At 54.4% G+C, this 22437-nt stretch overlaps 1 protein-coding gene across 1 annotated transcript in view; it reads right to left on the bottom strand.

Annotated features, from left to right (window-relative positions):
- Positions 1-515: 515 nt before the first annotated feature.
- The window catches only part of C2CD2 (C2 calcium dependent domain containing 2), a 52349-nt gene continuing 30427 nt past the window's right edge, over positions 516-22437 (bottom strand). The window contains exons 9-16 of the mRNA XM_040621657.1: positions 21113-21218; positions 19131-19195; positions 16898-17022; positions 16261-16435; positions 15364-15477; positions 13188-13315; positions 11281-11590; positions 516-4204 (exon numbers count right to left, since the gene is read on the bottom strand). Coding sequence (XP_040477591.1) covers positions 3942-4204; positions 11281-11590; positions 13188-13315; positions 15364-15477; positions 16261-16435; positions 16898-17022; positions 19131-19195; positions 21113-21218 — 1286 coding nt within the window. The 3' untranslated portion in view covers positions 516-3941. The remainder of the gene's footprint in view (positions 4205-11280; positions 11591-13187; positions 13316-15363; positions 15478-16260; positions 16436-16897; positions 17023-19130; positions 19196-21112; positions 21219-22437) is intronic.

Below are 22437 nucleotides of genomic sequence, written 5' to 3'. Positions count from 1 at the left end.
ACACCAGCCTACGCTGAGCCCACGTGGGAGCGTGCTTATACCATCCCCTGTGGGCCACTGCGGGGGCAGGCGTTGACCACGGGGATTGAGGGACGTATAAAAAAGACGGCCTCCAAAGGGACAGTGCCCCTCAGAAGGTCGCTGGGGATCATGCAGAGTCCCCTCCTGCCAGCTTGCGCCATGGGAGGACCCAAGCCAAGCTGACCCTAACTGGTTGCACCCCCCCATGCACCATGACCCCAGGGGTCCCTGGAAACATTGACTTTCTAGTAAGTGGTTTTAGCCCCAGGCCTAAAACAGGATGCCAACGTCATGGTAGGACGTTCGGAGGGGTCTCTGCCAAGAACAGAGCAAGCGGCCACGGGCAAAGGGCTCCCTTCCTCTTTCACGCAGCTGACCGCGTGGGCACGCACACCGACCACCAAGCACCACAGGGCAGACAGACCGCGATCCAGGACCCCAGGGCCGATGCGGGACTTTCGGGACAGCCCGGGCTCAGCAAACACGAGTCAGTGTTTCGTGTCCCATGTGCACGTTTATTTCTTTCACAGACTGTTCGTGTTCCAGCCACATCTTCCACACTTTGGTGCAGGACAGGGAACTGTGTTTAAAGTGCTACCAAGGAATACAGTCGCCGTCCGGCAAGTTCATCACCACACTCGAGCGTCAAGCCAGAGCTTGCCACAGGCCTGGAAAGCCTTTCGTTTTCTTCTTTAAAAAAAAAAAAATAGTTGTTTTGATGTGATATTGGGGGCGGGGGGGACCTACAAGCCGAACTTGTAAATGGTACGTTACTGAGCAGTTGGAAGCTGGGTGAACTGGGTGGGTTGACATATTCCGGATGCTCCTCACAGACCAAACAGGAATNNCGGAGAGAAGGGCCCGGAGGGGACCTGAGCCTGCTTCACAGAACAGAGCAGCACCAGCGTGCCCATGCCACGTGCCGTGGTCATCGGGCCCGAGCAGGTGTGGGGCAGGGGGGCTGGGCCTGGCATCAGGGTCTACGCCAGCCCGAGACCAGTTTTCCACCCAGCGGAGATCAACATTCTGACTTCCGGCGGCCACCAGCTTGAGCTGTGAGGTGTCGAGGCCGAGGGCTGTGCGGCTGTGGCCAGGAGAAGCCCTACAGCTGCTGGCAGCGATACGAATCCTGGGCCTTTCTGCTCAGGAGGAAAACCTGCAACTCTCTTCTGTAGACGCAGCCAGCGAAACCAAAGGCCGAGACAGGCACCTGACTTGTGACTGGTGGGCAGCGACCAGCCATGTAGCTCTCAGGAGGACTCAAGGGCTGGCTTTAAACTTAAACCTGAGAGTTGATTTAAATAAAATGCTCTGTCTCAACCGTCACAGCGGGTTTCCAGTGGGACAATGGGATCGGTGCTTTTGTTATTGCTACATTAATCACACACATACACACGCTTCAAGCTCCCTTGCATTGCTCTGCAAACACGGTCCTTGAACCCAGGGCAGCGCCCCAGCTCACGACCACCAGTGTGAGCGCCGGGTTCCAGACACGCGGACACACATTAGCGTTCGCGAGAAATCAGTCTGAACCACCACTCTGCAAAAATATCCAGAACGCACGAGAGAAACAAAAGCCCTCGAGCCACTAAAGCATAATGAAAGGCAAGGGAATAAGGTGATTTACAGACTGGTACAGTTAGCATTTGGTGTATAATCTTAATTGACGTGTAACCTTCATCACATTTACTTTTGCATAAATACCAACACCATTAAAGCACAGGCCTGGCTAGACGGCCAGGGAAGAAGCATTCACAGTATCAACACGGCCCATTTTCTCGTGGTGCTATGTTCACGCGCCCTTCCGCGCTCTTCTCTGAAGCTCCCTGCTACGCCCGTGTCCTGAAAGTTCAAGGCCCCCGATGGAGAAAGTGTATGTGTGTCCTGAGGAGGGGCTTCTGGGTCTTACTCAAAGGTACGGGGCTCTCGATGTGTGCACACACACAAACACGGATCTCCTTAACGCTCTCCACCTCTCGCGTGACGGTCCTGCGTCCCATGTGGGACACAGCACCCCGTCGTTTGCCTGGGACCCAGAAGAGCCTTCAAGTCACCAGGAAGTTGAGAAAGCAAGAGCCCTTGGCAAACGCATTAAACAGTGAACAAAATGCTCACAGGGTCTATCAGGAATGGGAATGGCTAGGACATTTTTTTTTTTTTGAGAGCGAGAAAGCGCCAGTGTAAAACTCTGCTACTGTCGCGTTGAATAAATTGAGTTGATCTGAACTTCAAAATCAAACACACACCTGTGCTAGGAGCTTCTGCTCTGTGCCTGAAATTGTGACACGTAATGTCCTCCGAGAATTAATTCTTCAACGTCCCCAGTGCCGCCTACCCTGGGAGGAGAGGCGGCAGTCCTTCCAGTAAGACACAACAAAGCGACCAGATGCGTTCCGAAAAGACTAGCAGCGATCGCTAACCTGCGGGGACTCACCTGGTATGACGACATGTTCACGGCAACGGAAATCAGAGCGTCCTCTGTAAAAACTCATAGTCACCTGCTAATTCCTGGGATACCGGAGGATTTCTAAGTGTGTATTTCAAACTAAAATTCTCAATGTGGTTTTATACTCTCTCCCTCAAGAAAAAGGAAAGAAATTTCCGTAATCTGGGTTTTCAGGAAGGTTTTTGTTTGGCAGTGGCTCTGTTACCCCTGAAAGATGTGTTTAAGGATCAAGCGCTTGCGGGAAGGAGCGCCCCCAATTTCCTATCCGTGACAGAGGTCAGGCTTCAGGATAGCCTTTTAAATATTATTGGAAGAAAGCGAATCTCATTAAACCATCAGAATGTTTCACACCGATGACCACGGCCCTGACAAGCTCGTCCCCTCGAAGTGGCACCTTTGAGCGGTTGGGCCAGCAGTCCAGACACACGGACAGGCGTATGGACGAGGAACGTGGTGTGAAGGGTACACAGGGATATGCACGTGGAAGGCCACGTTTATCTTTTTTCCCCCACAGGAATTCAAAATGAGGACACCCCAAAACGTGTCAAGCACTGTTCCCGGCAGAATTCTGGAGAGCTCCTGAAAGGGCTGTGATGCAATGTTTGGCCCATTTATTAAACTTCCACCCCTAAGACTCCTACCTGAGACATACGATAGTTTTCTCTTTTGTCCTAAAAGTACTTGGTTTCAGCCATCGGCAACGTTTGGCAAACCAGCCAGGGACGAAAGAAGAACCGTGTGTGTGTTGTCGCCGTGGCGTTGGCTGTCCCTTGCTGCTCCCAGCTTCACTCTCCCCTCCCTTGCACGATTATGAGCGCTTTTGACACTATAGAGGAAAACGTAAGAAGCACACAGGAATAGATAGCTGTCCCACTTGCAGCAGGCTCGGAGTAAACACCCAGGAGTGCTCAGCGTGCCGTGCGCAGGAGGGATGTAGTGTTGCATACGGGTTCAAGTTATATGGCTAATATCAAAGGCAACTATCTTCTACCTTTGTCCTAGTGTCTCTGTTACCACCATAATTTCTCTCTGGACCCCAAATCCTGCTTGTGTCCCCCCTCTCTGTACTCAGGGCCAGCTGCACTGTGACGCTGAGCAGCCCGTGAGGACAGGTGACCCCTCCGGTCCATTCCCAGTGACAGCACAGAGGGACACTTCCTGTTTGTGACGCGGTCCGCGCGCAGCGTGGGTAAAATCGAGTCCCGCCCACCTGCCTCATCACCGCCCGTTACAGGATGTTCCTTAGTTCATAATGCACATCTTCTCACGTGGAACTTTAGCTCTCGGCTCTGGGCACAGCACACGTGGCAGAACCTTCCGGTCTCCTTTGGCATCTGGTGGCAAATGGGCCTTTGTCAGTTGTCTCTGGGGGAAACCTCCTGGCCGGAGACTCGGGTTTTCATTCCCCTAAACCCAGCTAGACCAGGCGGCCGTCTGACAGCTGTGGGCACTCGTGCTCCGTGCTGGCGGGCGGTTAGGTGGGCCCGCGACTTCCCACGTCCTGGTGCAGCGGGCTGCCGGCCGCGGGCTCCACCGGGGCCCCATTCACGGCGCTCTTGCCTCGGTGCCTGGAGAGCAGCTTCTTGTTCAGAATCCTGGTGAGGGTCACCCCCTTCCTCCGGGCCCCCTCCGGCTGCTGCAGGAACACGAGGTCGTTGTGGGACTGGCTCATGCCGGGGTCTTTCTGTTGGTGTCGCCGGCGGAAGAACAGCTTTGCGCCTTTCCTTAAAATCCCTCCTGCAAGAGGAAAGCACAGGGGGCTGGTCAGGTGGGCTGCGAGTGAAACACCGGGACCACTAGTCCAAAATGAAGAGACGCTGAGCTGAGAAGCCGTGAGCTGCAGTCAGTGCATCCCAGGGCCCACAGCTCGCTCCCTGACCTCCTCGTCAAGGCTGACGGCAGGAGGCCGTCCCTACCTCGGGTCCCCTGGCCCCAACCCCCAGGAAAGATGGTCATGCTACTGAAACCCCAGCAGGGTCAGGGAGCCTTTCCAGTCGGCCTGGAATTCTTTCCATCTGTGAGCCGGCGCTGACGGCTTTGAAAGGAGGAAGCCCAACCATCTGGACGAGGAGCTTTGTGGCTATTTGGCAATTCATTATTTTCATGATGGAGCCAACGAAGACTTGAGTAGCCATGACAGACAGCAACACCCGTCCGTGTTTATTCAGGGGGGAGCACGTGCTGGTTCTTCTCCGTGAAGTGCGTGCTGCCAGGGGCGGAATCGGGCCCAGCCCTGTCTGCGGACCTTTGAACCATCAGCACCCCGGAGCCGCATGCCTGTGACTTGAAGAGGCCGCTCACTGGGCCTGGCGCTGAGGACGACTTCCCATGTGCCGTGTCCGGGTTCGGCTGCGCTGCAAAGCGCAGGAGCCCCAAGGCACGGCCTGAAGGTCATCCGGTCAAAGTTGCCAAAAAGGCCTTTTTTTCTTTTCCTTTTCTCTTTGGAGATCATCAGCCTATCTTGCAGAATCACGAGGACGTGTCCACAGTGATCTGGCGTGGAAAGGTGGTGTGCAGGGGTTGCAAGGGCAGCGGGAAGGGGACAACAAACGTGTGTGTGGCTCCTCTCTTGCCTGCTGCGCTACGTCTGGGGGCCACGAGTGTCTGTTCCTGGAGCCATTCAGATCCCCGTAAGAGGCAGCCTCTCACGAGACATCACTGGCTGGGGGTGTTACAACACCAGTCACCACCACCAGCTGGACTTGACTTTGCAGTCTGGCCGCTGGTGCCCACTGGTTAATTCTCCAGCATATCAGATGCCCTGGGCACCGTGAGGGGCTCCAGCCTGACAGGTCACCTCTGGTCACGGGGGCTGAGGGAGGGTTTGTGATCTGCAGGAACCTGCTTTAGCCTCGGCTCGGGGTCCCTGAAGGGCATATAAATGTGGGCTCTCTCCTGGAACACAGACAAGGAAGGCGGGATCCATTCAGTTAACCTCGAGTGTTCTAATCCCATGCACCCCATCTCTCCAGGGGGCTAGAAGCCTGTGGGGGGCAGAGCAGCCCCTCCCCGGGGCAGCTGGAGGCCCAGCAAGACAGGTGTGGCTCTGGAGGACCCCCGTCTCCAGAGCCCATTCCAGGGGTCCCTGCACTGAAACTTGTCTGGGGTCTGCAGCCAGGGGCTGGGGTGTGAGCAGGGGTGGTGCTAGGAGTTGGATCATGTCCCTCCAGAATTCCTACGTTGGGGTCCTAACCTCCAGGAGCTCAGAATGGGACTTTAATTTACAGACAGGTCTTTACGGTCAATCACGGCAGGCGCTACGCCGGTATGACTGTGTCCTTATTCGAAGGAGAACTGTGGACGCAGGCGTGCCCATGGGAAGAGTGCCAGGGGGAGGTGGAGGCAGGGATGAGGGTCATTTTCTACAAGCCAAGGAAGGTCAAGGACGCCAGCAGACACCAGAAAGCTGGGGACAGCATGGAGCAGATCGTCTGTCATCGCCGGCAGGAGGCCCTTGGACTTCTGGCCTCTGGAGCCAGGAGACTGTCCATTTCTGAGCACGAGGCTGTGTGGAATGGGGCAGAGCAGCCCACCCCGCCGGGCAAAGCATCCTGCTGCTGGGAAGCTGGAGAGAGGCAAGAGGTGGCTGTGTTCACAATTCTCTAAAAAGGGAATCTACAGGTTTTTAAGCAATCGGTTTAACTCTTTTCAATGAAATTGCACTTGGAGCACCTGGGTGGCTCAGTCGGTTAAGCATCTGACTCTTGGTTTCAGCTCAGGTCATGACGTCAGGGTCGTGGGATCGAGCCCTGCACTGGGCTCTGCATTCAGCAGGGGGTCTGCTTGAGCTTCTCTCTCTCCTTCTGTCCCTCCCCCCCACTCACATGCATGCTCGCTTTCTCTCTAATAACAATAAAACTTGAAATGAAATTGCACTTTAAAAGACTAAAATTCAAATTCTTGCCATATTAACATGAAATATCAGGGAGTTCCAGCCTGTGAATAAAATCGGGAAAGTGGAAAGACCCGTGTGTCATATTGACTTGAAACGCTCCTGCTGGCTGCAGTGTGTCCCACGGACAGGACCTATAACGGGCTGTCTTCTGTGCTTCCAACCCCACGCAGGCTCTCCAAACAGGTCTGCTGTCTTGTTAAATCTGACTGTTCAATATCCACACGAGAACCAGATGACGTCTGTCCTGTGTCCTCTGGCACACATCATCCTAACGTCGCTTGAGTGACTCACCAACTGTGGGTGTCTCCTGACTCGACATGACTTGTCACGGCTTCTATGGGGACAATGCCACCGCCTTGGATGGAGGGGTCATGTGAAAGGAGGGACCGAGGTTTGCAAATGTATAGGCTGGAGCCCCGCTTCTCTCTCCCAAAGGCCTCGGAGGGAGATCTTATCCCTACAGTGATGTGCTCTGCCCCACTGCCGAGCGCCCCAGGGCAGAGAGCCTGTGTGCTCTTGCCTGGCTCCCCTCTGCACCTAAGGCCTGCTGTCTGAGGGGGCAGCGGATGGGCCCCACCCCCGCGAAGCGGCCAGCAGGTGTCTGGTAAAGGACGTGTGCAAGGGCGGTCACCGGGGAGGCCTCCTGGGAGTGGGATGGCTCTCGGTTCTCAAAGCATCCCAGAGCACAGCCCTGCACCCCAACCCAGACATGGACGGGCTTTCCGGAACAACATCAGTCTCGAAGGCAGGCCGGTAGTGTGTGGAAGACAGGATGCAAATCCCTCCCAGGTCCACAGCTTAAGTCCTCAAACGTGAAGAAGGACTTGTGTAAACGGAGGCCAGTCTGTTCTCCCTTCTAAATAAAAATGTTAAGGTCTGTTTAAACTGGGGCACAAATCACAATGACCTCTGGGGTAAATAGGGCCGGAAGAACAAAGCCACAGAGGGGACACTGACTCCGCCGCTCCCCGGAGGTGTGAGGGTCAAGGACAGACAGGCCGGCACACTCCCCCGTCAGCTGGGAAGGGATACGGAATGGAGCCCCCTCTGCTCGCCGGGACCATGCTGCTCGGTCTTCGGGGTCCGCTTGGCCAGCGTGCCCGATGATTCTGTCTGACGCTCATCTGTGACGTGAAGGCACTCAGTAGATGCGAGGCGAACAGCGCCCTCAGCCGTCCCGGACTAGAGCACATACCTGGGATGGCGTGGGTGGCCTTCATCCCATCAGCTCAGTGCCCTGAGAGCCAGCGCCAAGGGCTCCCTCCAGGAGAAGACATTCTGTCCCCGGCCGGCCCGCCCTGCAGATTTCACTGTCAGACCCCACCATGGCCTGAGCCACTTCCTCGAAATGTAGCACCTCCTGGTCCTGTTTCTCTGCAGAACTCTGGCCAAGACAGTAACTAACAGTTTGGCATGTCACCCTTGCCTCTGGGCCCCCGGAGTCTGTCACCTTTGCTGATAGGGACGTTCACGGGGCCTGAGCAGGAGGGCCTCCGGGTCTGGGTTTGATAAACCCGAGCTCCTTCTGTCCAGACCACCTCAGCCTCTAACAGGCAGGGGCGAGACTCAGACCTCGCCTGCAGCCATAAAGATTCCTTCAGGTAAAATCTGGAGAGAAGGTATGTGAAATTTGAAACAAATAGCCAACATCTTAAATGGGGGACAGAGAGAACAAAAAACAAAACAACCTTTCCCTGATTCTAGCAAGGTTAAAAAAAAACCCACAAAAGGGCCAAAGAAAAAAAAATAGGAAGAAATTCAAAAATAATTATTCTAAGTTAGAGCTTTAATATAGCAAATATTTGCAAATTTATTCTTGTCTCCACAGACCCTAACAGACACGAATAGGTCACTGAAGAATCCATCTCCAAATCTGAGAGAGGAAAACCGTGACCAAAGTCACTCTGCATGTTGTAGGTTGCTGCCCGAAGAACAGCTTTTGAACTCAAGCCAAACCACAGGTAGTCCGTCTAGAAAAGTGCCTGCTTGTTAGAACCAGGGCCCGGCTAAGGGAGGCGGTGTGTGTGCACTTGGCAGGGCTCGAGGCTGGCTGTCCCCTGAGCTGGGGGACAGCGCCCCGCCCCGCCAAGGCCACGGTGCGACACTAACCCCACCAGGGGGCGTCTCAGGAGGAAAACAGGGAAACTGGCATCCTGGGCAGGTCACGGGAAAGGAAGGGAAGGGGGGTCAGCTTCCTGCTATTGCAAAATACGGTTTTCTCATGGCAAGGCTGCACTCAAGGTTTTGAAAAAAATATATAAGACAAAAATAACTTACTGTGTAGGCAATTAATTCTGGTTGGCATAGCGATCCTCTTAAGTTAAAGGGAATGAGCACGAGATGGAGGAGGTCAGAGGTCAAAAGAAAAGTATGCAGGAGCAAAACAAGAATGACAGACAGTGAGTCCCGCAGCATCGCACCCGCGCACACGTCACGTTACTGGGCAGGAGACCTGGCAAGGTTTGGGGGGCTTGGGGGGGTTTTTTGTTTTGTTTTTTTACTTTTTACTATTTTACAAAGTCTCCGTCAATACTTTTGTTCTTCCTTATGGTAAAGTACACAGAACACGGACTCTACCATCTCAGCCCTCTCTAAACACAGTCACGTTCCGTTCATTCCCATTGCTGTGCAACCACATGGACGCTTGGTGAAGCTAAAAATAAACCCGAATTTGAGGACTAGATTTCCTGTATTGGCTGCAGCGTCACAATATGTGCATTTCCAACCAGCGAGATTCTAGCAGAATTCTAAGTACACTGGCAGTCGTGGGGACCCGTGCGAACTCCCTGCCGTGACAGGACATTCGGGTGGTGCTCTGGCCAGAATATGAGCTTCGGTTTACAAAGGCGAGAACACTCCATGCAGCCACTCCCTTGATCCCCAGGTAGAAAACTGAAAATCCCCAGCACACAGAAATGATTTGGCACCTGTAACACGTTACTGTCTAATGTCTGACAACATCTCCTAGAGATGCAGTGTCCAAATCTTTCCAGAAACACTGGAATAGAAGCAAGTTTGGGAACACTGCCGAATACGTCTCTTTACAAATCTGCAGCATTGGTGAGGTGGACGATGCCCCAGACGCCGCGTCCAGCACGGTCCCCGGGCCCAGGCTCCAGGGAAGCGCCAAGCACACCTGTCAGCACCTAGGTCCCCAAGAGTGCCCTTTTGGAGGGTGCCATCCCCTGGCCAGTGATGGGAAAGGAGAAGCATGGCCATGGCACAGCCAGGATGGAAACCCACGGGGAAGAACTCTCTGGAAGGAAAAGCAGAGGAAGGGAAGGAGGAAGCAACGGATGGTCTCTGGATGGACTCGGGGTCAGCGAGGCGTGGCCTCTCAGAGTGAACGCAGGAGGGGAGGTTAGAGGGCTGGGGTTCATGAGAAGGGGCAGCGGACTGTTGGCCATCAGGAGAAGGAAGGGGCACCCCACCCTGCACTCCCCTTCTGCCCTGCGCAGGGCACGCTGCCTTCCTCGGGGCTAGGGGAGCTCCCTCGGGCAGTGCTGGCCCCCAAACCAGGCCAGGGGAGGGGGGGCTGTGTGTGCTGCCCTGTGCCCCCGCAGCCGGGCCACCTTTCCCATAACCTGGGCTGTGCCTTCCGAACGGGAGCAAGGGAGCCACCGGAGGTCTGCGCGCAGGTCACCCAGGCTCAGGCCGGCGGGTGGGCAGAGGCCTGAGGGCTGACCTCCGTCTTGTGGCCTAGAGATCATAGCCTCTTCCTTCTCCTGACTTCCAGCTGGTCCCCAGCTGTGCCCTCTCCACTTCGGCGAGGGCGTGGCTCACGGGGACACCCACGAAGCAGCCGCCCACAGCAGGGCCCTCCAGCTCAGCAGCACAGACACGGGCCACGTGATGCCGTGTGCCCGGCCGTCCTGCCCGCTGTGGAGCGGCACCCTGGCCTCTACCGCCTGCCGCCAGCAGCACCCCCACCCCCAGCTGTGGCCGCTGAAACTGTCTCAGGACACTGCCTGTGTCCCCTGGCGGGCTGGGGTGGCACAGTCACCCGGTTTGAGAACCACTGGCCCGTGGCGGCAGAGCAGCTCACTGCGGCTCCCGACCTCGGGACCGACAGATTTCTGCACATCTGCATTCTCGGGGGGCGAGGGCTTAGCGCCAAGCACCCCACGACTCCCAGCTGGGACCAGGCGCCTGTGTTTGGTCTCCCATCCTCTCTGCACTGGGAGCCCTTATCCCCGCCTGGGCAGTGGCCACATCCTCGCACACGGAGGAGGAGCTGAGGCTCGGGAGGCATCCGGCCTGCACCTCAAGGCCCTAGACTGTATTCCCTCGGAGACAGTCCTGAGGGTACTGTCGCGCCGGAGCACTGAGGAGACCGCACACGCAGACAAAACCTCCACACTTACAGCTTAGATTTGGTGCTAGTGGAAAACAACGGATTATTCTCATGACAGGACTACTCATCACTACACTATACAAGTTAATCGGTTCCTTTTCTGGGGGGCTTATCTCCCCTCGGACCCCAGCAGTCCGAGCGGTGAGGTCTGGCCCGGTTTCAGTCGGAGGCACCGTGAGCTGAGCTGCCGTCTGCACGGCTGCGGGCAGCCCGGCCTCTGCTAGCTTCCTGTGGAGTCGCTCAGTGACCCCCTCAAACGTTCTGGAGAGTTCTACTTCTGGGGGAGGGGAGTGCAGCCAGAGGAAGGGACACCTCCAGGCATGACCACAAACTGCCCCCCTCGATGCAGAGAGATGGAAGGTTCTGAATATGCCCCCTGCCCACTGGCTGCAAGTGGGCCCAACCCTGCCACGCGGGTGTGCGTGCTGGGGTGGGGTGCGGAGGGCGGGGTGCCGAGGGTGGGTGGATTTGTGCAGAAGGGAAGGGAAGCAGGTGATCGGAACTACAGGTTAGCTTGGAAACGGGCAGGAGAGGAAAGCGGGCAGGGGGCATGGGCACACGTACCTTTATGCTTCTTGGCAGCACCCGGCTCTGAGACGCTCAGGGAGCTCTCCGACAGCTCGTCCCCATCGGGCTCCAGCGGGGCCTGGCTGCCCCACGCCGAGGCCTGTGACACCTTGTCCAAGTCCCAGGAATCTAGCTCGCCCTCCTGGGGCTCCAGAGCTGGCGGGGCCCGGGCTGAGGCCTCGTCCTCCGGTGCAGCAGGGGCGGCGGCCGCCCCCACGAGAGACAGGGTGTCCTCCTGGCGGGTGCTGTCCACGGAGGCCGAGTAGTCCAGCATTAGGGCAGCGGCATCGTCCTGAGATAGTGAGGTCTGTCCCAGGACAAAAGAAAAGAAGTCAGCATGAGGGACAATGGCAAGGACACGCGGAAGGGCCCGAAAAGCTCCGCGCAGATGTCCTGAGAGTGACTGCAGTGTGAGAAGATGCCCGCCTGCGGCTGTCCCAGGACGTGCTGCGTGTTTCACGGGGAGTGAAATGCACAATGCAGGTCTCCCGTCGCAGCCGAGGGTCAGGGGCCCTGGCTGTGAGGGGCGCCTGAGTTCCCAGGGAGGGGTGTGGAGGAAGCAGACTCCCTTCCCCAGCAGGGGGGCCCATGGAAGGGAGAGACTTCCTTCTCAGTGGCAGATGGCGCACCCGGGGGCACAGGAAGTGGGCTATAGAGTCAGTGTGTCCTTTAACACTGCTTGCTGCAGGAGTTTGTTTCCTGCAAGCAGAAATTACTCGGCATACACACTGTGGCCTGAGAATTCTGCGTGTGACCTTTCTGTGTGTAAGACAGGTGCAGGTGCTGCCCTGACCCCTGGGGCCAGTGGGCTGGAGGGTGGGAAAGTGACTGCAAGGGGCCAGGGGCTCCCTGGGGCCGCCCCACTGTTCGCAGGGGAGCCTGCACTTGGCTGGCTGACTCAGGCTGGGGCCATCTGAGCCTCCGTGAAACATAGTAACCGCATGGGTTGGATACATTAAATGTAAAGTCCACGGTTCCTAGTGATTCCAAGATACAGCCTTCTAGAAAGCAGACAGGACGTGGTCGCAAACTCCTTATGCTTCGCCCCCTGCTGGCCGCCGCTGGAAGTGCACTCAGGAAGGCCAGGAGGCGCCACCTGGACTTGGGTGCCCGGGAGCTGTCCCAGTTGGTGCTTGGGCACTGGGCACCGAGGCCCCGAGAATCCTGGCAACACCGGTGACTCAGCTCTGGTACCTCCTCTGACCCACTTCAGCATGAGCTGTAGACTGCCACTCATTCCCTCCAGGTACCAGCCCACCCTCTGTGTTCACCTAGTCTTCTTGCTCCTTACCACCCCCCCCCCAGCGACCCGATCGCCAGACAGCCCCTCCCTTTCTGGCATTCTCCTTGTTCATTCTGAGATGTTAAACACACATGCAGGACCCTTGCGCGGCCCCCGGCCCTGAAGGGCTGCTCTCTGTTCTCCTGGCCTGCGTGGCACCCACCCCGGGCTCTGCGCCAACGTCGCAGAGTGAGAGAAGGGAATGAGCAGCGGCTGGGGATGTTTTAAACAATCTGTGTGTCTCTGACGGCAAAAGGCTCAAACACTCATTGCAAACAACTTAAATGGTTTGGAAACGTGTCGACCTGCGAGAGGGCAAGAGGGTAGCGGCTCGGTCCCCAAATGGGGGCCTCCATCATGCCAGTCTTTCTCTTTCAGTAGCTTTTCTTCCCACGATTGACCAACCCCTCGACAACCAGAGCACCCGGGCCAGAGGCCTGCAGGCTCCTCACCAGCGGGGTGAGCTGCACAGACGGTGCTGTGCGTGGCCCGCAGCGTGCTGGGTGAGGGACGGGACCTGCCCTTTGCAGGGAGCGGTCTGGACGTCCCCAGGAGCTCGGGCTACCTTCCGCCAGGAGGAAGCCGGGCCACTGACAGATAAGCCCTGGGGCGCGGGACGCACCTTGGAGATCCCTGATATGATGATGGTGCTCTTCTTCCGGGGGGACTTGACCTTCAGCTTTGAGGACTCGCTGAGCTGGCGGATGGCGACTTCTGCCACAGGATCCGAGCCATTCAGCACCAGCAGCTCTGCGGGAGGGAAGGCAGCAGTGGGCACGCTGTGCACACCACGCACCGTCCTGGGGACCCCCAGGGCGGGTGGAAATGATCCCCAGGCAGGGGCCGGCAAATCTCTCCTGGAAAGGGCCAGAGAGTAGGCTAAGCTTTGCGGGCTGGCCGGCCTGTGCCATGAGCGCTCACGGTGGCCTCGGTCCCCTCAGGCAGCCTGAGCCCGTATGAAAGGGATCAGACGAGGCAGGGCTCCAGTGAAATTTATGAATGGAAACAGGGCCAGGTTTGGCTCATAGACGCCCTTCCCTCCCGGTCTACAGCTGCTTCTGGATGGTTCCGTGCACTCACTGCTGTGTACTTACTCAGATTTCTGCACTTTCCCATATGCCAGTCATACCTCCACGGAGTTGAAGGAAAACAATGAAAGCAGGTAGACCAGCAAACAAAGAACCTCTGAGCTCTTAGAAGATTCTGGACTTTGGAAGGCAATGCCTGTTCCCTCGCCACACTGGTTCAACGCAGTGGGTTCCTATGAGCCAGTTCGTAAAGGCAGCTGCTTCCCGTGGTCAGTACCCCACAACTGGCCCACATCTGTGGGATGCCTAACACCTAGCAGTGCTTGCAAAGGGCTCGGAGCACATTGTTCATGTCGCCGGCCCCACACCCTATGAGGCAGGTGCCTTTTTTATGCTCCTCTGAGACCTGGGGGAATGTCAGGCAGCCAGGGGAGCGGCATGGCCGAGGTCTCTGGCGCCTGTCCCTTCACGGAGGGAGCTCCTGCCCAGCCCGAGTCAAACAACAAGCTATCAGAGGGGCAGGCGTTAAGAGGAACATCTCCCATCTCGGGTTCGGCCGTGGCCCGAGGACGACAGATGCTGCATTTCCCGAGGGAGAGGCAAAGGGCCGGTGCGGCCACACACTGCCTGACCACCACCCACGCTGAGAAGGGAGAGGCTCAGGAGGAGGGGGCCAGCGAGGACTCCCCAGGAGAGCGCACCACGCCCAGTAGTTCTGAGCTATCCTTCAAAGCCCTGTCCAGGTGCCGGGGTGCCTGAGAAAGCTACGATGGCCCCGGGCGGTGCAGGGAGCTGACCTGGGGCCTGGCCCCGCTGCCCATAGAGCAGGAGAGAAACCCACAGTGGGAACGTCAGCCAGGCCCTTTAAAAAGGGATCCTGTGCCAGGGAAGGAGTGCCTGCAGTACGAGGCAGTGGGGCGCTCTGGGGGGCCGGAAGGGGGGCATCGGGAGCGGCCAGCCAGAGGAGGGGCACGGCCTGCGTCTAGGAAGCTGCAGCTGGGGGAGCCCGCGGTTTCCGGAGAACCGTGACCACTCCCGCAGAGAGAGGCAGCGTCAGCTGCACCAGGCTGAGGGGATCCAAAGCCGTCCTAAGACAGCACCCATCAGATGAGAGCTTCCCGCCCCCGTCCTCTCCTTGTCCCTTCCTTGACCTTGGCAAGACCAGAAACAGGACTGAGAGGCTAGGGAGAGGCGAGCCAGAGAAAAGCAGCCCACCTGCCCTTTCTCTGACAGCAGGTCACACCCGAGCAAAGGGAGAAAACGTAACCCCCAAGTTTAGATTGTGTTTTGACTTAGGGAGGCAGGAACTCATCTCTCCGAAAACATTCATTACCTGAACGTGACCCTAAAAATGGGGAATTTGCAAGCAGAGTTCTGGGGGAGACCACTCCTAGCAAGCAGCTTTTCTGGGACAGCCAGAGACAAAGCCACCTCTACGATGACACCCGCGCCCCGCTTGCGTGATGATGTCCATAGCCCTGGTACATTGGGCGAGAGGAAAGTCATGCTCGCAAGTTACATAACATGAGGCAAAAACTGGGTTTTTATGTTTATTTTGTGAAAGCATCTGCTAGAATCTGAACACCACCCCTGGTCTCTGCCTGGCTTCCATTCCCGCCCCACCCCTGCTCGTCCTCATTCTGCTCTTATTACTCACAAAAGCGCCTCCCAAACTCCGAAAAGCAAATGCTGGCCTGTGGGCAGATGAGAAAGACAGGAGAGCCTGGAGGGAGGCAAGAGGGAAGACACGGTAAGCACGCGCCCCGTTACCTGTGTCCGAAGAAGAGAAGGTCTTACTGACGGGAGCGCCGTGGCAGGAGATGGCCTGGACAGAGATGTCCTTCTCGATCACTTTCACCTTGACCGGCGTCTTCAGGCGAGACTCTGCCAGGAGGAAATCCGGATCACAACGGCCCCCAAAGCCATCTGAACCTACAGCTTCCGGAAGGAGAAATCACACCTCTCACGCAACCCCATTCATTCAGATTTTTTTTAACAATCTCTCATTCGGGGGGGTGGGTTGCGGAGTTCAGGTGCCCAAAGGGATGCTGGGAACCTGGGTTTAAATAAAATTTCAGAAACATTTTAATTAAGCCAGAATTTCACTTTCTGTTTTGTATTCAAGAACGGTGGTGCTGGGCAGCCTCTTCTGGGAAGATAACATATCTATCTGGAAGCAGAAACACAGTAGAAATAAAAATAAAATAATAAGTCCTACACTGAAACCGAAGTTGTCTCTGGGACAGAGGCTGGGGGGACAGGGACAGAATTCAGCTAGACCTAAAATGACTGCACACCTGGACTTCTAAAAAACGGATTCTCAACCTGAGAACGTGCGCTGATCCCTCACATCTAATGTTTCAAGACCACGGGTTGTCCCCCGTAAGCGTGATCGGGGGGTCCATCGAGCTAGGTATCCCCTCCGGTATCTCGGTTTTTGCTTCAGCGTGCACTACAGGGTTGGGCCTTGCTTCGGCATGTCATGTATTTGAGAAAATAGAAAGGTAATTGGCTAAAAAGCAAAAAGCTAGGCCTTGCCACGTACCCTGCTTTCTGGGCCACGGACTGTCTGAACCACACTCACTAGGACAGCCTGCGGGTCCCGCCGTCTACAGAGACAAGGTGCTCACGGGCTGCGGGACTAGAGTCCACGGGGGCTGCACTCACCACAGCTCAGCGGGGACGCCCTCCCCGTGTCAAAGCGAGGCTTGGTTTTCACGGCAGTGACAGTAGTGACCACGGTCCCACACGGCATCACCGTGCGGTCTTTTTCTACCTTTGCAGCAGGAGCGGGCGGAGGGGTCTGCCAGGATTTCGCTTCACCGGGTTCTAGGTAAGAAAACTGCAGAGAAAGCGGGTTACATGTTTCGTGCAGCGCCACACCGACCCCTGGGCACGCACGCACGCTGCCTTCCTCTCATAACCTCGGACTTCATCCCTCAACATCGCTTAGTACTCCAGCCATCCTGTCATTAGTCTGGGTCTCCCCAGAACTGACAGAGGGTGCGAGGACCCCTGCTCAGACCCAGCCACTCAGCACCTGACCATGGGCACAAAGGCTGGAGAAGCAAACGAAATCGAATGGACCTTTCTGGGGTCAGGCCCACGTGACACAGCATCGTGGAAAGTTGCCCATGCGGCAGACCACTCAACATGATCGTGAGCAGGAAGTGTCCCATTCAGGTCTAGAAATGCATAGGACGAAATAGGAGCTCCTCTTAGTAGATTGACTGACAGGTAAAGATGCTCGTAATCTCGAGTGGGTCAAGCTGGGGCTTGGCCACAGTGGAGAATGATATCGTACCTCCGCGGTGACTGAACCCAACACTGAGCTGCCGAAGGAGGAGCCGCTGGTCAACGTAAAGCTCTGGGGCCCAGAAGGCTGCTTCTTGAACAAATCCAAAGGAATGGTGGTCATCGCCAACAGTGCTAAAAAGACAGGAGGCGAGTAAAGATATGTTTCCACAGGGTTCCTTGGGAGCAGGGGTCAGCGGGAGCCACCACCACAACCAGAACAAACTCCTGATGCATGTCCCGTCTGCTCCAACGTCCTCCAGGTTCAGGACATTTCAGAACATTCTAGAACACCAGAGACAAAGGGAGGTGGTGGACACGCTCCAGATCAAAGGAGGCGAAAGAGACAGGAGACTCAAGGCAGTAACTGATCGTGTGTGGGAGCGGAAGGTAACTGCTCTGCAGGACACGGGCCAACGGATGAAGCGCAGCGTAGGCAGGTTAGAGAAATCGGGGCAGATTCAGGAAGCGGACAGCTGGACTATGGACATAGCGAATATCCTTATTCTTAGGACATATGCACCTAAGAAAGGAGGGGTACAGGGCCTGATACCCTGAACATTCACGCATTTACCCTCCAGCATGCGCGTGCGCACAGTTATGCGTGTGTGCGTGTGCAGAGGCAGAGCGAGCAAAATCAAAAGCAACCACCAATTGTGAGCACAGATAATAAAGCAAATGGGGCAAAATGTCAAAATATGGGAGTCTCGGTAAAGGTTATACAGTTGTTCTTTGTTCTGTTTTTGTCTTTTGTTTCTAATGTGAAATTTCATAGATCCCATCAGGTTGTACAGCAGTGAATCTAGGGAGCCAGCAGGAGTGGTGCCTCAGGAATGGATGGGGAGTCAGCTTCTCTCCAGGCAAACATCAGCCCACCCTGGGTTCGAACCACACACCCTCTCCTGGAATGTGTCCATTCTCATCTCAGAAGCACCTCACTGATCTTACCCCAAGACCACAGACTCAAGGAAGTTAGCTCAGAATTCTTGGTAATGGGGGCACCTGGACGGCTTCCTCGGTGAAGTGAGCAACTCTTGATTTCGGCTCAGGTCATGATCTCAGGGCCCTGGGATCAGGCTCCGTCCTTCACAGGGAGTCTGCTTGAGGATTCTCTCTCCCTCTCCCTCTGCCCCTTCCTCTCACTCTCTCTCTAAAATAAATAAATCTTTAAAACTTATCAATCTTTTTTAAAAAATTCTTACTAATAAACAGAAGCTTGAATTGCTTTTCCCTGTGTCTTCGTTACTTTGGGAGACAACCAAACGGCTTGGTCTCTTAGCAGGATAAGCCACGTAAGGGTCCCCCCTCTCCCAGTTGTGGTATGTCTATAGGCATTTAAAAAAATCTAATATGTACAGAAACTCCCAACTTGCACACAGGCGTACATATAGGTCTGTGTTCGCGTTTGTGATTTTACCTTTAACTGTGGCTTTCTTATCTCTAAAGCATGTGTCCAGGGTAAGCTGCTGTGGCTTGTTTTACAAGGAGAAGCCAGTGGAATCCATAGAGACAGAAAGCAGAAGGGGGGGTGCGCCGGGGGCTGGGGAAGGGGGGAATGGGGAAGTCAGGGTTTCATGAGACAGGGTCTCAGCCTGGCAAGGGGGAAAAGTCCGGAACGTGAACAGTGTTGATGGTCGCACGCCAGTGTGAATGAACTCAACGCCAGTAAACTTTACACTCAGAAATGGTTAAGCTGGGAACTTGTATGTTACATGCATTTTACCACAATTAGGAACACAACAGAACAGGTCTATTAAGGCTAAGAAGGTTGAGAAGGGCTTCTCTAAGCCAAGAATTGCTGAATACAAGAGTTCAGGTATCTGTTAAAAAAAAAAAAAAGGCATCGGGCGCCTGGGTGGCTCAGTCGTTAAGCGTCTGCCTTAGGCTCAGGGCGTGATCCCGGCGTTCTGGTATCGAGCCCCGCATCAGGCTCCCTGCTCCGCTAGGAGCCTGCTTCTTCCTCTCCCGCTCCCCCTGCTTGTGTTCCCTCTCTCGCTAGCTGTCTCTGTCAAATAAATAAAAATCTTAAAAAAAAAAAAAGGCAAAAAGCAATTGAGTATATCCTTTTCCAAAATGTATGACCTTGCTAGTAACTGAATGCACTTTCAAGCAAGCGTGGCCTCAGGAAGACCAGAGTGGTTTCAGGGCAGGCCTGCCCCGCCCAGCTCTTCCAGGCGGCGGTCAGGGCGGCCAGGTGACCCCTCCCAGACAGCAGGGCCTCCCTCTATCTGCTCGACACCCACCTTCCGAGGGTTGCTCATCCCCTGAGATCTGCAGGTACAATTCCTTCGACTTGGCGTTCAACTCGCTGCAGAAAGAAAAAAAGGGCTGTGGACCCTGACAAATGCTGTCTTATTTCTTGAAACAGCATTTTTTTTCTGATTATAAAGAAACACAAATTTCCATCAATAAAAGATGGTCTGCCACCTCACCACCCCCTACAATTCCCGTTATTATTTGGTTCCTGGTCTCCTAGAAGTCGCTGCTACCTTCTGGCTGATGACGGAAATGTTCTCTCTGGCGCTATCCGACACGGTGGCCGCGAGCCACAGGTGGCCCCTGAGAGCTCAAAATGAGCCCGTGCACACTGAGGGCCTGAACTTAATTTTGTTTCATTTTAATTAATTCAAACTTAAAGAGCCACATGTGGCTAGTAGTTACTCTGTTGAAAAGTGTAGCTATATAATTATCTAAAAACAGAGAGCATATTTTTGTAACTTGTGTCTGTAACCTGGTTTTTTTCACTTAAGGTATCAGATCTCTTTCCAGGTCAGAGAGTACAGAGCAGTGCCCCTTTTCATAGGCATCCAGGGTCCTCCGATCTGGCCTTAGGAGATTTTCTTTAGTCCAATCCTTAGCAACCAACCCTTAATAATGGCTTGTTTGTTTCTATCATTTCATAATTACAAACAAGCTGAGATAAACACGCTTATACCCATCTTTGTACACACTGTGTGATTATTTCCTTAGGAAGACTGTAAACGCCAGTCAAAAGGTACGTGCATTTAAGAGATTCGGGGGGGGGGATACATATTGAGGACTTCCAGAATGGTTATTCCAATTTATACTTCCACCAGCCATTCTCACTCGCCTATTCTTTACCAACCTGTAAGGTGAAAAAATTCTCTCTTTTGTTTACATTTATATTTCTTCATGCTGAGATTGAACAACTTTTCAGAAGTTTCTGGCTATAGTTCTTGCTTTTCTGTTTTCTAGCTCAGATATTGTTCCCGGTTTTCCAGGAGAAGACTCATATTTTCATTACTGATTTATAAAACCTCTTTATAGTATTTACACCTGGGACACCTGCTGCCAGTCCTGTTTCAGTTGTTCATTGTTTAAGCATCAGAAAGCAATTGATTTCTACAGTTTTAGAGCTAGCCACTTTACTGAAACATTATTTATATGTTTCCTATGACTATTTCTGATGGTTTTAACTGATTTTCTTGCAATCATATCACCTCCAAGTGATTCGTTTTGCCTCTTCCTCTCGGTACCTACACACTGCTTCCTTCCTCTTCTAACTGCACTACCCATACTTCTAGAACAAAACAGTGGGCATCTTTCTCTTGGCTTTAACAGGACTACTTCTGGTCTTTGTCATTTGCAGTGATTTCTTTTAAGCTTATTAAAGAAGTGGCCATAAACCACGTTCTAATTAAGATTTTAAATTAGGAATGCCCAGGAAATGTCACTGGTCAGCTCGGCATCTACGGAGATAAGTTTGTTCTCTCCTTTGTTCTGACATCACAACGGGTTCAGTTAACAGATCTCACGGAGCCATCCGTACGTTCCCGGACCGAAGCCGGCTTCTTAAGGTGCTACGAGATGCTGCCCCAGAAGACGTGACTTAGAATTCCTACACCATTTCTGATCAGTGGACCGCACTTTCCCCTTTGTTCCCTGTTAGGTTCTGGTATCAACCCGAAGAAAGAAATTCTGCTCCACACAGTGGGTATTTCTAAAGTAAAGGGAGCCCAACCAGAGTGCTCTCCGGTCACGGCAGGACACGGGCCAGGAGGAAACCCATACCCAGAGCTGCCTTCAGAAAGAAACCCAGATTCAACCCAAAGCTACCTCGGATATTTAATACACCTTTTCAAAGACAAATTTGTGAACGTTTCTGTTTTGGGTGTGAACGGTGCTACACACTGATTTTGGGATCTGGCAGCCGTGAGCAGGTGGGCTCTGCGGGCACAGCCCGCGTTCACCGGGCTGTACGCACAAGGTGAATTCTTCTTCCCAGCTGAGGTCGGTGGTGGTTGTCGCGAGGGCGCTGAACTTCTGAACGGGATCGTTCAGCCGAACTACACACTGTGGGTTAACGTTGCCTGGAATCAAACAAAGGGGCATTTCTATTTTTAAAATTGCATTTAAAATAAAATAAAATTTAAAAACATACATAGTTTGCATATAGCAGGCTGAATTAAACGCCTGACTCGGTCTTGGCTCACCCACTTCGGAGGGACTCTTCTTTACTCCATTTGCCATTAACAGACTCTCAAAGCACTTCACTTGGGGTTTAAGGTTTTCTATCCCCAACCTGATATCTCTTGGCCTGGATTGTGGACCCCAGGGGCCCCTGCTCCCCTCCCTGGATGGGGGACACTCCCCAGGGATGACATTAAGACCTCAGATGTGGCCCCCACTTTTGGACAAGATGTCTTGCTTGCAAAAAGAAAGGCCTCTGGGATGACCCCTAAATTTGGGGATGCCCCACAGAGAACCCATATCCCTGACTTAGGAGGGATATGTTTTTACACGTGACTCAGCTCAGTCAGAGACCTGTTTGGGGATCTCTGATCCAGGTAATGGGACATTTCACTAATAAACAGTTATTTCTGCTTCAACGCGATGCTTGTCCCATGGCACGGAGCTGTGAATATACTGTGTAACCAGTAACCGCCGGACCAGACCCCACACCGTGTTAGGTGTTCCACACACGTCATCCTACTGGTCTTCACCATCACCCTCGACAGGAGACACGGACCCAGGTGCGGACCTGCCGGCAGAGGCGAGGAACAGGGACCCCCGAGGCAATCCCCCACAGCTAGCTCTGCACAGTCTCGGTTGTCAAATGTGGACAGTCTGTGCTTTGGGGACCAGAAGAAACTCCCCGCAGATAAGTAACCCTTAGCGTTCTCAGACACTAAAGAATTCATTCCTGTTCTCAGCAAAATTGAATTGCAGTGGAAAGATGGATCCCGTTCCAGGCCGCTGTGCATTTGGGGTCTTGGCAGCCAATCGGGACCACCTAAAAAGAAGGGTCTGTTCTGCAACACTTGTCCTCGCTCAGATAACAGCCTCTCCTAGCACCGAAGGGTCCCCAGTGGGCCCAAAGCCCTTCTGACACCCCATAAACCGCCCACGTGGCACCCTTGCTTCTGGGAAAGGAGAAGGTGCGTGTCTCGCATCAGTCAGGAATGCTGAACACGTACGTTCAAAAGTTTAAAAAAAGGGGGGGTGCCTTCCAGACGAAAGAAAAGGGCAAGGTCACGACTGCATTCCCTTCCTCCCTCGGCCCTCCTGCACGCACAGCCGGGACTGGTG

This window comes from Ursus maritimus, unplaced genomic scaffold, assembly GCF_017311325.1.
Source record: "Ursus maritimus isolate PB19 unplaced genomic scaffold, ASM1731132v1 scaffold_4, whole genome shotgun sequence".
NCBI classification, from domain to species: domain Eukaryota; kingdom Metazoa; phylum Chordata; class Mammalia; order Carnivora; family Ursidae; genus Ursus; species Ursus maritimus.
The sequence above is the reverse complement of the archived record's forward strand: the minus strand, read 5'-3'. Positions and strand labels throughout refer to the sequence as shown.